Genomic DNA, 16,723 nt, shown 5'->3' on the forward strand with positions numbered 1-16,723 from the left:
TCAGACTGGCTCTGGGCCTCACGCATCTTACCCCCCACCCAACTATCCTTCACACCTACTGTTAAAGCAGGCCTTAAGATGTGGCTTATGGAGTCACCTACTAGAAACCTTTGCCCAGCCCGACTTAAGGACATACCACTGGTAGCCATCCAAAACTCCCTGGACAATATTGACCTTCGGGCTTGGCTGGATGTGGGCATACGCACTGTACGGGATATTTCAGAAAGGCAGACTTTAATGCAGTTTAGGGATATAGCTGATAGATTTAATCTTAACAATCGTGAATTTTACAAATACTTACAAATAAGACACCTTCTTTCTTCCCTGGACTGGCCGTGGGACACTCCTCCAACACTATATGAGAAACACTTCCTGAACCCTGCTAACAAATGTAAGGGCATTTCTGCAGCTTACCTGCACATCATATCCTTGTCTTGCCCCGATACTTTTCCTTTCCAGACCAAATGGGAATTGGACCTTGGACGATCCTTTACTGCTGAACAGTGGGCCTTTGCCTTTCAATTACCTTATAAAGTGTCCAAGTGTGTGAATCACCTGGAGGCATCCAGAAAACTCCTTTACCGCTGGTACTATACACCTTATAGATTATCTAAACTATACCCTTCCGTCTCCCCGCTATGCTGGAGATGCGGGGCCCAAATTGGTACATTATTGCACATTTGGTGGCAGTGTAAGGCCGTGAAGGATCTATGGTCCAGGGTCCGCACTAAACTGGAAACAATAGTACACTTTAACTTGCCGTGGGGACCGGAGGTGGCACTGTTGTCCATGGGACTGGATGACCTTTCCGCTTCCCAACTCACGGTCATATTCCACTTTCTTACAGCCACACGTACAGCTATAGCCAGGAATTGGAAGTCTACAAGTATCCCCACAATAGAAAGCATTGTCGCTGTAGTGAACCATAACCATACTATGGAAGGTCTGGTGGCCAGGCGCCAAAATGCCTACCCCTCATTCCTAGTTAAATGGGATGCATGGGAGGACCAGCATCTTTGATGAATGCCCTCAGGTTCTCTTTTTACTGTATTAGGATTAGAGTTTGTCTAGAGTAATAGGTGGAATAACCCGGACTGTACGATGATTTCTTTGTTGTATTCCCCATGTTACGCTACTGGTGTTTAGTGGTGCCCTCCTACCCACTTCTCCTCCCTTACCCTCCATCCCCCCCCTCCCCTCCCCCTCTCCCACCATAAGCCCTATCCCCCCGCCCCCTACTCTATCCCCATTTTACCTTCCCCCTCCCCTCCCCTGCTCAATACACATGCTGTTGTACTCTACTGTACCTGTAACGCATCCCCTTGTATTGTGCAATTTTCTATTGAAAAATTTTCTAAATAAAGTGTTATAAAAAAACATTTTAAATACTGGGAAACCCCTTTAAAGGGAAAAAAACATTCTGTGCAAGATCTTAAAAAATTTAAGAGTTCTTGGGGTTGATAGACCAACTGTGTTTGAAAAAGACTGTATGGCTCAGATATAGCAGTATAGTGCAGACGTGTTATTGTGTATGTGACATGGCAGAGTGATGTGAAATTCCGACATCATACACATCATACAGTCTTTTATGACACAAGGAAGATACAACTTTTATGCTTGAAAGTAGTTTTTTCTTTTTCCAGCTACCAGGCCAAGGAAGGGCTTTTTTTTCAGGAGCAGGTGTACTTTGTAATGGCATCTTTCAATCTGCCATAAAATGAATGACGGAACCCCCGAATTATTATTTATGGGGTGAACTTGGATCAAAAAGTGTGATTCAGCAAATTTTGGGGGGCTTCCGTGTTTACATAATGCACTTTTCAGTAAAACTGACATTTTCTCTTTATTCTATAGGTCGGTCTGAACACAGTGATATGCATATTTACATAGGTTTTCTAACGTTTAACTATTTATATTAGCAGTAAAACTTTTTTTCTTGCAAATACTGTAGGTATATTTAAAATGGCCCTATTGTGACTCTTACAGTGCTTTTATTTTTTCACCTACGGGGTCGTATGGGGCATCATTTTTTGCCCCAAGATCTCTAGTTTTTATTAGTAACTTTTTTTTCCTAGATAAAACGCATTGATCGCTTTTTGTTGATTTTTATATACATAAAATGTAGTTTTAAAAAAAGCAATCTCTGCTTTTTTTACGGTTGTTTGTTAACACCGTTCACGGGGCAATAATAATCAGAAGACTGAAGACCTGACTGCACGGAGGAAGGTATCAGACCTCCGGAAGTCAGGCCATGTGATTTGGACCCCCGCAGTATGTCTCGATCGGTAAGTGACAGGAGATTCTCCTGTCACTTCCACTTAAACGCTGCTGCGCGATTGTGGCGTTTAAGGGGTTAATGGCCATCACCATTGAGGGTGAGGGCCTGGCTGCAGATAGCAGCCACTCCTCAACGGCTATGGAGCGAGCTGAGCTCCTGAGCCCGCTTCATACCCTGGCAGGGCGTACATTTACGCACTCCTGTTTTAAGGCCCAGGCAGCGGGTGCGTTATCTGGGCTGGATGAATAGCCTCGTAAAGAGTAGAATGACAGTGCGGCTATAGGCTGAACCCACCCTAATGTCCATGCCTACATTCCACCTGAAGGGTGCCTTTACACAGAGATTTATCTGACAGACCATTGAAGCCAAAGCCAGGAACAAACTGTAAACAGAGAACAGAAAAGGAAAGATTGCGATTTTTCCTCTTTTCAAATCAATTCCTGACTTTGGCTTCAAAAATCTGTTAGATAAACCTCTCTGTGACCCTTATGCTGGGTTTACACGGAACGATTATCGTGCGAATTTGCACGATAACGATCGAATTCGAACGATAATCGTACGTGTAAACGCAGCGAATGATCGAACGATGAGTGAGAAATTGTTCATTTTGATCTTTTAACAGGTTCTTAAATCATCGTTCGTCGTTCGCAAAAAATTTGCTGATCGTTCCGTGTAAACAGTCGTCGCGCGATAGTCCGGCCGCTCGCAGCCCGCCCCCCCGCTCATCCGCAGCCCCGCCTCGATTGCCACCCCCTGCCGCCCCCGCTCCGATCGCCACCCCCGCTCTGATCGCCCACCCCCGCTCCGATCGCATCCCCCTCCCCGCCGCTCCGATCGCCCGCCGGCCCACGGTCATACGTTACCTGCTCCGCGTAGCAGGTCTTCCACATCCCCGGCTCCCTTCTTCAGTGCACTGATTGGCTGAAGAGGGGAGCCGGGAATTTCAAACAGCTCCTCTTCAGCCAATCAGTGCTCCTCTTCAGCACTGATTGGCTGAAGAGAAGCCGTTTGAAATTCCCGGCTCCCCTCTTCAGCCAATCAATGCAAGGCAGCACTGATTGGCTGAAGAGGAGCCGTTTGAAATTCCCGGAGCGGCGTCGGCAGGGGGGCGGCAATCGGAGCCGCGTCGGCAGGGGGGCGGCAATCGGAGCCGCGGTGGCGGGGGTGTGGCGATCGGAGCGGCGGCGGGTGGCAATCTGAGCGGCGGGGGTGGCAATCGGAGCGGCAGCGGGTGGGCGATCGGAGCGGCGGGGGTGGCGATCAGAGCGGCAGCGATGGGGGCGATCGGAGCGGCGGGGGTGGCGGTCGGGGCAGCGCAGGGGGCTGCGGTTGACCGTGGGGCCGGGCTGCGGTTGACCGTCGTGCCGGGCTGCGGGCGCGCGATCGCAAAACGATTTTTCTGTACGATATATCATACCGTCTAAACGCTGATCGTTCTAAAAAAAATTGTTACTTCTAAATCGTTAATCGTACGATCGGGCCAATAATCGCCTCGTGTAAACTTAGCATTAGGGTCCCTTTACACACACAGATTATCTGACAGATATCTGGCAGATTTTTACAGCCAAAACCAGGAATGGATTTAATAAGAAGAGAAATCTCAGTCTTTCCTTTATTACCTGTTCTCTGATTATAGTCTGTTCCTTGCTTTGGCTGCAAAAATCTGTCGGATATCTTTGTGTGTAAAGGGACCTTTACTGTTGTCCCCCAACTGGGTGACAGGCCCTACACTAATTGCAAAGGACTTCCACTATACTAGGGAAGTCAGGCAGACCACGTCAAACGGACAGGTAAGAGATTAGAAGCCAGTAATCAGTACGAGCTAGTGATCAGGACCAGAGGACATCATTCTGGCAGACTCTAAAACTGTGGAATGGACCTTGCTATATGTCTATTATTATCTACAAAATGCCAAATATTTTAGCTATTCTAGGTTGCAGAAATTCAGGTGCCTCTTTACCACTTTGCACAGGAGAATAAAGGCAGATGGATAGTAAGGATGGATACAGTATATGAACGTTACCAAGTGTCTTATTGCCTGAACGGCTATCTAACAGGGTCATCAGTTTGAAACATTAATTGCTTTCTTTTAAATAAGGGAGCTAAGTTGGTGTCAGTGATTAACCCTTTCAAGTTGGAAGGGCTATAATTCTGAAATATTGTGATATTGATCTGACACCTTGGACAAATTACGGAGCATAAGAAAAAAGCAAGATAAGGTCCTCTAGGCAAGTTAGATAAGTAAATATGTAATGTAATAAATATATGGAAAACAATTTAGCATTTAATAAAAGTCATACATATACAGCATAATATACTAAATATTAGTGCACTACGAATCTAGAGACATACAAATCTGTTGATTGATCAGAATAATAAATAAAATAAAAATATCATGCAAAGATGCAAAAAAACAGAAAGAATAAAAAAAAAATCAAAATTGTAAATTAATGTTTAGCTCTACAACATACGTTTAGTGTAAAATTCGTAATAAAAGAGTTCATGTATAAAAATAGTTTATATGTAACTAGATTTGCATTTCCAGGGAAATACATAGTGCTTGAAAAGAGCGCCCCTTTACCAGTGACTTCCAGAGCGCCCCTTTACCAGTGACTTCCAGAGCGCCCCTTTACCAGTGACTTCCAGAGCGCCCCTTTACCAGTGACTTCCAGAGCGCCCCTTTACCAGTGACTTCCAGAGCGCCCCTTTACCAGTGACTTCCAGAGCGCCCCTTTACCAGTGACTTCCAGAGCGCCCCTTTACCAGTGACTTCCAGAGCGCCCCTTTACCAGTGACTTCCAGAGCGCCCCTTTACCAGTGACTTCCTTTTAAGAGAAACTTTAATCCTGGGTGCCGTCTCAAGAGCGACTTGGCTCCCACCCCCCTTTAAGAGCGACTTGGCTCCCACCCCCCTTTAAGAGCGACTTGGCTCCCACCCCCCTTTAAGAGCGACTTGGCTCCCACCCCCCTTTAAGAGCGACTTGGCTCCCACCCCCCTTTAAGAGCGACTTGGCTCCCACCCCCCTTTAAGAGCGACTTGGCTCCCACCCCCCTTTAAGAGCGACTTGGCTCCCACCCCCCTTTAAGAGCGACTTGGCTCCCACCCCCCTTTAAGAGCGACTTGGCTCCCACCCCCCTTTAAGAGCGACTTGGCTCCCACCCCCCTTTAAGAGCGACTTGGCTCCCACCCCCCTTTAAGAGCGACTTGGCTCCCACCCCCCTTTAAGAGCGACCTGGGTCCCTTCGCTCTTAAAAGGGACCCAGGTCGCTCTTAAAAGGGACCCAGGTCGCTCTTAAAAGGGACCCAGGTCGCTCTTAAAAGGGACCCAGGTCGCTCTTAAAAGGGACCCAGGTCGCTCTTAAAAGGGACCCAGGTCGCTCTTAAAAGGGACCCAGGTCGCTCTTAAAAGGGACCCAGGTCGCTCTTAAAAGGGACCCAGGTCGCTCTTAAAAGGGACCCAGGTCGCTCTTAAAAGGGACCCAGGTCGCTCTTAAAAGGGACCCAGGTCGCTCTTAAAAGGGACCCAGGTCGCTCTTAAAAGGGACCCAGGTCGCTCTTAAAAGGGACCCAGGTCGCTCTTAAAAGGGACCCAGGTCGCTCTTAAAAGGGACCCAGGTCGCTCTTAAAAGGGACCCAGGTCGCTCTTAAAAGGGACCCAGGTCGCTCTTAAAAGGGACCCAGGTCGCTCTTAAAAGGGACCCAGGTCGCTCTTAAAAGGGACCCAGGTCGCTCTTAAAAGGGACCCAGGTCGCTCTTAAAAGGGACCCAGGTCGCTCTTAAAAGGGACCCAGGTCGCTCTTAAAAGGGACCCAGGTCGCTCTTAAAAGGGACCCAGGTCGCTCTTAAAAGGGACCCAGGTCGCTCTTAAAGGGACCCAGGTCGCTCTTAAAAGGGACCCAGGTCGCTCTTAAAGAGGACCTGTTACCCCCCCGTGCCGGGGTGACAGGCTCTCGACCCCCCGTTACACCCCCCTGTACTCACCTGATCCCGCCGGGTCCCACTTCCTGATCCGGTGGGTCACGGAGATATGAGCGCCCGAAGCCTGGTGCACACTCTCACAGGAGAGTCCGATGCCCATAGAGAATAATGGAGCATCGGACTCCCCATTCATTCTCTATAAGAGTCGGACTCTCCTGTGAGCGCGCGCGCGGGGCTTCGCGCGCTCATATCTCCGTGACCTGGCCGGATCAGGAAGCGGGACCCGGCGGAATCAGGTGAGTATAGGGGGGTGTAACGGGGGGTCGTGAGGTCTCCTTTAAAGGGACATATTTTGCTCTTAAAGGGACCCAGGTCGCTCTTAAAGGGACCCAGGTCGCTCTTAAAGGGACATATTTCGCTCTTAAAAGGGACCCAGGTCACTGTTAAAGGGACCCAGGTCCCTTTTAAGGGGACCCATTTTGCTCTTAAAGGGAGATATATTGCTCTTAAAAGGGACCCAGGTCGCTCTTAAAGGGACCCAGGTCGCTCTTAAAGGGACCCAGGTCGCTCTTAAAGGGACCCAGGTCGCTCTTAAAGGGACCCAGGTCGCTCTTAAAGGGACCCAGGTCGCTCTTAAAGGGACCCAGGTCGCTCTTAAAGGGACCCAGGTCGCTCTTAAAGGGACCCAGGTCGCTCTTAAGGGGACCCAGGTCGCTCTTAAAGGGACCCAGGTCGCTCTTAAAGGGACCCAGGTCGCTCTTAAAGGGACCCAGGTCGCTCTTAAAGGGACCAATTTCATGCATAAAGGGACCCATTTCGCTCTTAAAGGCACCCATTTTGCTCTTAAAGGGACATATTTCGCTCTTTAAGGGACCCAGGTCACTCTTTAAGGGACCCAGGTCACTCTTTAACCCCTTAGCGACCCATGACGTATCTGATTTGTCATGGTGCCGCTCAGGGTGTTCAGAGCGGGGTCCCGCCGGCTAATAGAGGCACTGCCCGGCTGCACATGTCAGCCGGGCAGTGCCTCTATTAGCCGGCGCGGGTCCCGTTGCCGCGCCGGCTAATTAAGCCTCTAAGTGCAGCTGTCAAACCTGACAGCTGCACTTAGAGGCTTCAGACCTCACGTCCCTGGTGGGACGGATCTCCCCCCCGCGATGCGATCGCGGGGGGGAGATCACTTTTTCTGCCCGTGCCGGGCCTCAGCATCGGAATGACGATTATCCCGACTCGGCAATAGATTGCTATGGCCTGCAGCAGGCCATAGTAATCTATGACCGATCTAATCGATCTTTGCTGTGTATATACACAGCATTGATCTCTATGAGAGATCAGTGCTGTCTATATACAAGTCCCCCAGGGGGACTTCTAGTTACAGTAAAAAAAAAAAAAGTAAAAAAGTGTTTTTATTAATAAAAAATCCTCTCCCCTAATAAAAGTCCAAATCACCCCCCTTTTCCCATTTTATAAATATAAATTAATAAATAAACATATTTAGTATCGCCGCGCACGTAATCGCCCGAACTATTAAATAATCACATTCCTGATCTCGCACGGTAAACGGCGTCAGCGCAAAAAAATTCCAAAGTGCAAAATTGCGCATTTTTGGTCGCATCAAATCCAGAAAAAATGTAATAAAAAAACGAACAAAAAGTCGTATATGCGCAATCAAGGTACCGATAGAAAGAACACATCATGGCGCAAAAACTGACACCTCACACAGCCCCATAGACCAAAGGATAAAAGCGCTATAAGCCTGGGAATGGAGCGATTTTAAGGAACGTATATTTGTTAACAATGGTTTGAATTTTTTACAGGCCATCCGATACAATATAAGTTATACATGTTATATATCATAGTAATCGTAACGACTTGAGGAACATGCATAACAAGTCAGTTTTACCATAGGACGGACGGCGTAAATGCAAAACTCCCCGAAATCAAAACAAATTCGTTTTTTTTTTTCAATTTGACAGCGCAAATGATTTTTTTCCGGTTTCGCAGCATATGTTATGGAAAAATAATGCCTGTCATTGCAAAGTACAATTGGTTTCGCAAAAAATAAGCGCTCATATACGTCTCTAGGTGAAAAAATGCAAGCGCTATGGACTTTTAAACTTAAAATGGAATAAGCAAAAGCGCAAAAACGAAAATAAGCTTTGACCTTAAGGGGTTAAAGGGACATATTTCGCTCTTAAAGGGACCCAGATCGGTCTTAAAGGCACCCAGGTCGCTCTTTTAGGGACCCATGTTGCTCATAATGGGACCCAGGTCGCTCATAATGGGACCCAGGTCGCTCATAATGGGACCCAGGTCGCTCATAATGGGACCCAGGTCGCTCATAATGGGACCCAGGTCGCTCATAATGGGACCCAGGTCGCTCATAATGGGACCCAGGTCGCTCTTAAAGGGACCCGATTCGCTCTTAAAGGGACCAAGGTCGCTCTAGCGACATGGGTCTCTTTAAGAGCGACATGGGTCCCATACCTTTTGGAGTGACTTGGGTCCCTTTAAGAGCAACATGCGTCCCGTCCGTTTAAGAGCAACTTGGGTCCCGTCCCTTTAAGAGCGACTTGGATCCTTTTAAGAGCTACATGGGACGATTTAAGAGCGACTTGGGTCCCGTCCCTTTAAGAGCGACTTGGGTCCCGTCCCTTTAAGAGCGACTTGGGTCCCTTTAAGAACAACTTGGGTCCCTTAAAGAGCGATCTGGGTACTTATAATGGTAAAGATCATTGCTCGGTTACCATGACAATCTTACTCATGTCAGTGAGACAAAATCGTTAAGGACCTTCCATAAATTACATCTTCTATTGGCCAATAGTGGACATGTGACTGTGAATGTTGTGATACATGCCTGACAAGACCTTAGAGTTCCTATTGGCTGCTATATTTCAGCTATTTGCATATGTGCTGTGATTGGCTGTTAGCCGTTAGAGTGTGGCCATTATTTGCAATGGGCCATTATTTTCTATGGGAAATTTGGGGTCTTTAAATGTAAATTTCTTAAAAACGACAAATCCGATCGAAATGAAAAATAGATAGCACACCACACACCGTCGAGGGCTTCAAAACGCAGTTTGAACAGAGTGTGTGCGCAAAGCGGTTCGGGCTGCATTACGCGCAGAAAAATAGCTGGAAGAAGAAGAAGAAACGGAAGAAGAAGAAGAATACGGATTACAATATAGTGCTTTTCAAGCACTATAATAAAAGAGTTCATATATAGAAACAGTTTATCCAAGTTATTGTGTCAGTTTGGCTGCATAGAGTAGTTGCTCTAGTTGGATTCCTGCTGTATCTGCGATTCTTTACTGCAGCAGAAGATTGTATCTCTCTAAATGGGTGGAAATAACCTTCTATGCGTTAATTAGTGTAGTGGCAGTATTTATCGTTATAGTCTTTAGATACTGTTTCATTAGGGGCCTATTCCACGGGAGCGATAATCGGCCCCATTCGGCAGATTATTGCTCAGTGGAATAGAGAGAACGATCAGCTAATGATCGTGTCATCGGCTGATCGTTCATTCAGGTTTAAACCTAAAATCATTGTTTGCCATCCGCGCATCGCTATGGTGGAATAGCGGTGCGCAGAGCAGCATACATTACCTGCAGGACTTCTCCTGCACTCCGTCTTCCTCCCCGGGTCCCTCGTGCAGCATTAGCTCCGGAGCGGCCTGACTGAGCTGTCAAGACGCTCAGCCAATCACTGGCCGGGAATGCCTCGGCCAGTGATTGGCTGAGCGGTCTGACAGCTCAGTCAGGCCGCTCCGGAGCTGCTGATGCCCCGAGCGGGACCCGGGGAGGAAGACGGAGTGCAGGAGAAGCCCTGCAAGTAATGTATTGCTGCAAGGGCTGCAAGGACATCAGTAGCTATGTCTCTGCAGCCCTCGCTTAACGATCATCGGGGCCGTGGAATAGGCCCAGTAAACGAGCGCCGATCTAGAAGATTGGCGCTCGTTTACATCGTTGCTCGGCCCGTGGAATAGGGCCCTTACGCAGAGGTTTTAAAAGTGTGGTGTGTAATACACCTCTCACCCGTCCGGCATTGGCTGACTGTTTCTCAGTGAGATGCGGTTCAGTAGCTGAGATCCCGCTTGTGGTTCTCCTGAGTTCCTTTTCCCGTTCTGTTTGTCAAAGGGCTGGCAGCGCTGCATGCCGTTTGATATATGGGATAAAGGGCTTGCGCATATGTGGATGCCGGTATTGCCCACGGGACCTCAGTTTTTTTTACGCTGAAAGCACTGATTGACACTTGGATGGTAGGAGTTAAAATAAATACAAATTCTGCAATATTAGCAAAAATAGTAAAGAACTGATATCAGAGTTAGTGGTAGCTGGACGCGTTTCGATGCCTTCTTGGCATCTTTATCAACAGCAAAAATAGTAATGTTTATAAGATGATGGCCAAATGTATTCATGTGTAAGGGTTTCTTTCTGATTGGTTCTTTCTTGATTGAGGCCAGGAAAGGTGTAAAACCCGTGGTGGACTAATTTACAAGATGAGGAAATAATAAAGCGGTGCTTATTTCTCTGTGCTCTCCTGGTTTCCACCTATGGGTCTCCGGTGTTCACAAGAAACGAGACCGCCTACACTTTCAAGACCACCTAATCTCAGAGGGCTGGGGTGGCACAGCATTGTTTTATTGTTTGATATATACTTGTAACACTGTAGATACTGTTTGCCCTGTCTGTTTAACCCCTTTAAGGGTAGCTTCACATGTACAGGATCTGCAGCAGATTTGATGATGTGGATCAGCAGCAGATTTGACTAAATAAATGAACGCAGCATCAAATCTGCTGAGGATCCTGAGGATCCGCAGCAGAGGTTGCAAAAAATGTAATGGTTAAATTTGACGCTGTGTTCAGTTAATTAGACCAAATCTGCTGCAGATCTGCTCCATCAAATCAGCTGTGATACAGTACACGTGAAGCTACCCTAAGGGTATATTCACACGGGCGGGCTCGCAGCGAGATTCTCGCTGCGAGCCCGGCAGTTCCCATACACTACATACTTGCTGCGGTCTAAACGACCGCAGCGAGTATGTAATTATACCGCCCTTAACCCCTTCTGCTCCCCCGCTGTGTATATACTTTACCTGTCCTCGCTGCACGGGTCTGGCGTCCTGCTCTCCCGCCCGGCCAATCAGTGGCTGCGGCTGGGCAACACACTGATTGGCCGGACAGGAGAGCAGGACGCCGGACCCGTGCAGCGAGGACAGGTAAAGTATATACGCAGCGGGGGAGCAGAAGGGGTTAAGGGCGGTATAATTAAATACTCGCTGCGGTCGTTTAGACCGCAGCAAGTATGTAGTGTATGGGAACTGCCAGGACCTGCCGGGCTCGCAGCGAGAATCTCGTTGCAAGCCCGCCCGTGTGAATATACCCTAAAGGAGTTTGCTCTCTCCTGGTTTTCTTCTTACCTCTCTGTCTGCCCTTTCAATGTAATGTTTACTGGCTCTACTTCTCCTCTTCCTCTTACATTTGGGGTTCCTTAGCGATCAGTCCTGGGTCATACTCTCTTTTTTTCTTTACACATGCCCCATTTAACAACTATCAGCTGATTTGGTTTTCAGCACCATTTTCTCTGCTGATAAAACCAAACTATATACCTCTTTCCATGACATCATCCCTGCACTTCTACTAAACACCATTATCTGTCTACTGCCTATTACATCATGTCTTCCCTATGCCTTAAACTAAATCCTTCTAAGGGTAGGTTCACACTGAGTAAAAGTGCCAGAATCCCGCCTGCCTCAGTGTGTCAATGGGATGCCTCAATTACTTGACCAGAGAGGAGAGTGAAGTTGCATGAGGCATCCCACTGAGGCAGATGGGATTCCATGGACCCTAAGACCAAATTCCTGCCAGATTCCGCAGATGATCGCTTCATGTAATAAAGACAACAATCAGCCAAAGAGCCAATCATCAGTTGATCCTTGTCCTTCAAACATGTTCTCTCTATAAAAGCTGGTTCAACCATATAAAAATAAACACTTTCTGGTTTTAGCATCAGCCCTAATCCTCATAAATTGTAAAGCCCTCACTCCTCTTGTTAAATGATTTGTGTATAATCTTGTAGTGTCTGATTTTTGTCTGTATATGTACCTGTAGAAGTGCTGTGTAATATGGTGGCTCTATATATATAAAAAAATATTAGTAGCAGTAGTATGATTAAAACTTACGTATATATTTCTGAAAATAATACATCCACTGTCTTAACGTTGAGTCTCCAAAAATAAAAATAAACTTGTTTTTGAAGCATGCATTCAAATCTTTCAAGGTTCCGTATGACAGAGTACTACATCCCTTTGGGTACCAGACATTGTTCATGACATATCCACTGGGATACTCCAATTTTCCCCCAGTTTTGCATTTTCCATTTTCGGGACTGACACCTGTAAAAAAAATAATCGTTAAAAAAGTCACAACAATGACCTTGTGAACATTATCATACCTGGAAATCATGTTTTCTGAACTATGGCTCAGCAGTCTAGAGGAGTCTATAGATGACAGTTGCATAATAAGGGTACGTGCACACTATGGAATCCAGATGGAAAACCCGTTGCGGATTCCGCAGCTCGCAGCCACGCACATTTCCATCTGCGCCATAGATGTAAAGGCAGATCCATTCTTATGACGGACGGCGGAATCCGCCCGTGCTTAGAATGGAGTCTATGGCATGAGAGGAAAGGCTTGCAGCAGGCCAGAATCCATAAGTGGTTGCAAGCTGCGGAATCCGCAACGGGTTTTCCTTCAGGAATCCGTAGTGTGCACGTACCCAAAGCGAGAAAATGAAACCAGAGCATCAAATACATTTCAAATCAGGTAACCCGAAAGAGGACGTTGTGCACATCCGACACTAACTGTGGGCATAGACCTTCTATACCTTTCAGACATACATGTCAATTACATGTCCGCAATATATGGTCCATGCACAGACTTTATTCTGCAGACCAGACTTAGGAACTGCTGACATCATCCTTCATGATGAAACTGGGAGCTCCGAAGAGTTTTAAATATTACCGCTACTGTACAGAAACAGTGTCAGAATAGTAGCACAAAGATTTAAACTGTTTTAGAGCTCCTAGCTGAGTTCAGAACCTCCATCAGGGTTTCTGTCACTTTTGCCAACAATGATGATGAAGTATGCAGCACTAGTCTTAGGGCCCTATTACACGGGACGATTAACGTGCGAAAAATCTTTAAATCGTTTGAACTTAAACGATAATTGTTCTGTGTAATTGCAGTTAACGATCGAAAAATCGTTCGTATGTCATTGATCTTTGATTTAGATCTGAATCTAAAATTATCGTTAATCGTTCGCTGTAATTCCACGTTTGTTCGCTCAAGTTCTGCACTTTTTCACTAATTGTTCAGTGTAATTGCACATTGTTCATTGTTTTCCTGAGATCAGAAGGAATAAACAATCGCAATAACGATCGTATCTAACGACTATCGTTCTGTGTAATATGGCGAACGATTTCAGGTTATCGATAAACAATTTCATTTGCGATCGTTTATCGTTAGTCGTTAATCGTTAAAAATCGCTCTGTGTCATAGGACCCTTACTTTTAAAATGAACCAAGCTTAAGCCGAAGCAATCGGAATCTCAAATCGATAGGCTCCTTCAGTCACAGTTTGGATTCAACAAACTGTGTAATGGGTCTGTGACCGAGTATAATTGTAAATGATACTAGTGGAAGTGTAAATACGTTCTATCTGCTAATAACATGGTGAAACCTAAAATTATCATATTGATTATGAGATTGTTTTAAGAGAAAATGTACTTCATTTTAAAGGGGAACGAACCTGCTGATATCCCCCTGCTGCTCTGTAGCTGATGTTTGTGGCGACGGTCTTCTTTTTACTGTTGGTCCCACCATTTTTGAGCAATCTGATTAAGATCAAATATGCTAATCAGCTCCTTAGGAGCACTGGGGGTGTTCCTGGCCCCACAAAGCAACCCCCTCAGCCTGCCCGCTGCCTCTTTCGGTGACGCCTGCTATACAGGCAGAGGGCATGTGGGCATGCCAGGGGAGATGTCCCCGAGCTGGGGGAGAACAGCTGCGGTGGGGACAGATGCAGGAGCAGCAGCTGTTTAAACTTGGTACCGGCCATTATGCAAAGTAGGCATCCGTGAAAGAGTCGGCAGGCTGAGAGGGGTGCTCTGTGGGGCCAAAAACACCCCCAGTGCACCTAAGGAGCTGATTATGATATTTATTTTGAATCAAATTGCTGAAAAACAATGGAATTGACAGCAGAAAGATACACAGCAGCAGCAAGTTCATTTGCATGGTTCCCCTTTAAGGCTAGGTTCACAATATGTAAAAATGATGTCTGGCTGTCATAACAACTATCATCATGGCACAAAATTTTTTTTTTAATTTGTTTTCATTTCAGGGAGATTCGTGTTTACGCTGTCCCCCTATGGTTAAACTGACAAATTATCTATGTTCCCTAACTAAGAACAATTACAGCGATATGCAACTTTTTAAACTTTTATTTTATGTGACTGCTTTTAAAAAATTAAAACCTCTTTTCTTTTTTTCTAAATGTGTTTTTAATTTCTCTATTACCATCCTTATAATGCTTTTATTTTTTGGTCTATAGGGCTTATATGAGGAGTAATTTTTTACACCATGATCTATTCCTTTGATCAGTAGCTTGCTTGCTTATATGCGACTTTTTGATGACTTTTTATTACAATTATTACATTTTTATTACATATTTATTACATTTTTATTTTTCAGGATTTAATGAGACCAAAAATTGCCAATTTTGCACTTAAGAATGTGATAATTTAATCGTTCGGGCGATTCCACACACGGCGATAACAAATGTTTTTTTTTATTTTTTTTTATTTATAAAATTGGGAAAAGGGTGTGATTTAAACTTTTATTATGGAATGGGATTTTTTATTAATAAAAGAAAACTTTTTTTAAACACTAAAACACTAAAGTCTTACTAGGGAACATCTATATATACTACAGTCATGGCCAAAAGTTTTGAGAATGACACATATATTTTTCATGATCTGCTGCCCTGTGGTTTTTATGTGTGTCAGTTTGTTTGAGTTAATGCAGCAAGTCAATACCTGCCTGCTGGCATTCCTGAGCAAGCTCTGCACTGCTGGTAGCCCAATACCGCAGCTGAAACACTTTAAGAGATGGTGCTGGTGCTTGCTGGTCTTTCTTGGGCGCCCTGGAGCCTTTTTGGCAACAATGGAACCTCTCTCTTTAAATTTCTTGATTATGCGATTGCTGACTGAGGTGCAATCTTTCTAGCTGCGATACTCTGCCATTTTTGTGCAGTGCAATGATGACTGCATGTGTTTCTTTAGAGATAACCATGGTTAACAAAAGAGAAACAATGATGCCAAGCACCAGCCTCCTTTTAGAGTGTCCAGTGGTGTCATTCTTACTTAATCATGACATATTGATCTCCAGCCCTGTCCTCATCAACACCCACACTTGTGTTAATGGAGCAATCACTGAAGCAATGTTAGCTGGTCCTTTTAAGGCAGGGCTGCAATGATGTTGAAATTTGTTTTGGGGGATTAAGTTCATTTTCTAGGCAAATATTGACTTTGCAAGTAATTGCTGTCACTCTGATCACTTATAACATTCTGGAGTACAGTATATGCAAATTGCCATTTTAAAAACTGAAGCAGTAGACTTTGTAAAAATTAATATTTGTATCATTCTCAAAACTTTTGGCCATGACTGTACATTGATTGCTAATATAGATCAATGTACTGCATTGATCTAGGTTATCTGCACTGGATTACTATGGACTGCTGGCGGTGACCTCCTGCTCCTCCACAAGCATGGATCACCCCTCCGCGATCGCATTGCACACCAGTTATGGTGTTAATAGAGCATTAATATGCAGCTGTCAGTTTTGACAGCTGCATTTAAATGCTTGATTAGCCGACATGGGAACGGCCCGCGTCGGCTAATGGCAGTGCTCCCCTGCTGCTGATGGCATCCGGGAGCAACGCTTTTCAGAGCAGGGTACCTCTTCTTTGAACCCCCTAGCAGCACCATGACGTACCAGGTAAGGGGTTAGGAGAGTGCCTTGGTGAGGTCTGGTCTGATGTTTACAAACGATTATGGTCTAAACTGTTTACCTATGAGTTAAGTGGACTAGTTAAGAGAAATGCTTGAAACCCCATACTATATAGCACCCTATTGTGAAATAATAACACCCAGAATTTTGGTATGCACACAATCAACCTTTTTTTTGACACACTACCGGCTCATCACTTCTTAGTTCCTATGCTTTCTGGCTAATGTTGGCTTACTACAGTATTTGTTGTCACAACATGGTTCACTGGTCAAGAAGTATTTATTGCAGCACTGTGGTGCTGGTTTGGCATTACTATGGGATATTATGTCCACTATGTGGCAGTATTTTGAGCTGTGTGGTAGTGGGTGTTTGTTGCTGAGGCCCCAACATTAACATGGATTGCCTTGTGAGGCCCAGGTACAAAAAAATTTAGAAGACCTGGTCTGTGCAAATGGAAAA

The 16,723-nt window shown here is 45.6% G+C and overlaps 1 protein-coding gene across 1 annotated transcript in view; it reads right to left on the reverse strand.

Moving 5' to 3' along the window:
• LOC138769372 (NXPE family member 1-like) overlaps window positions 1-16,723 on the reverse strand; it is a 37,293-nt gene that overhangs the window by 7,521 nt on the left and 13,049 nt on the right. Inside the window, exon 4 of the mRNA XM_069947789.1 lies at window positions 12,379-12,591. Within this exon, the coding sequence (XP_069803890.1) occupies window positions 12,379-12,591 (213 nt within the window). The remainder of the gene's footprint in view (window positions 1-12,378; window positions 12,592-16,723) is intronic.

This window comes from Dendropsophus ebraccatus, chromosome 12 (assembly GCF_027789765.1).
Source record: "Dendropsophus ebraccatus isolate aDenEbr1 chromosome 12, aDenEbr1.pat, whole genome shotgun sequence".
In the NCBI taxonomy this organism is placed as follows: domain Eukaryota; kingdom Metazoa; phylum Chordata; class Amphibia; order Anura; family Hylidae; genus Dendropsophus; species Dendropsophus ebraccatus.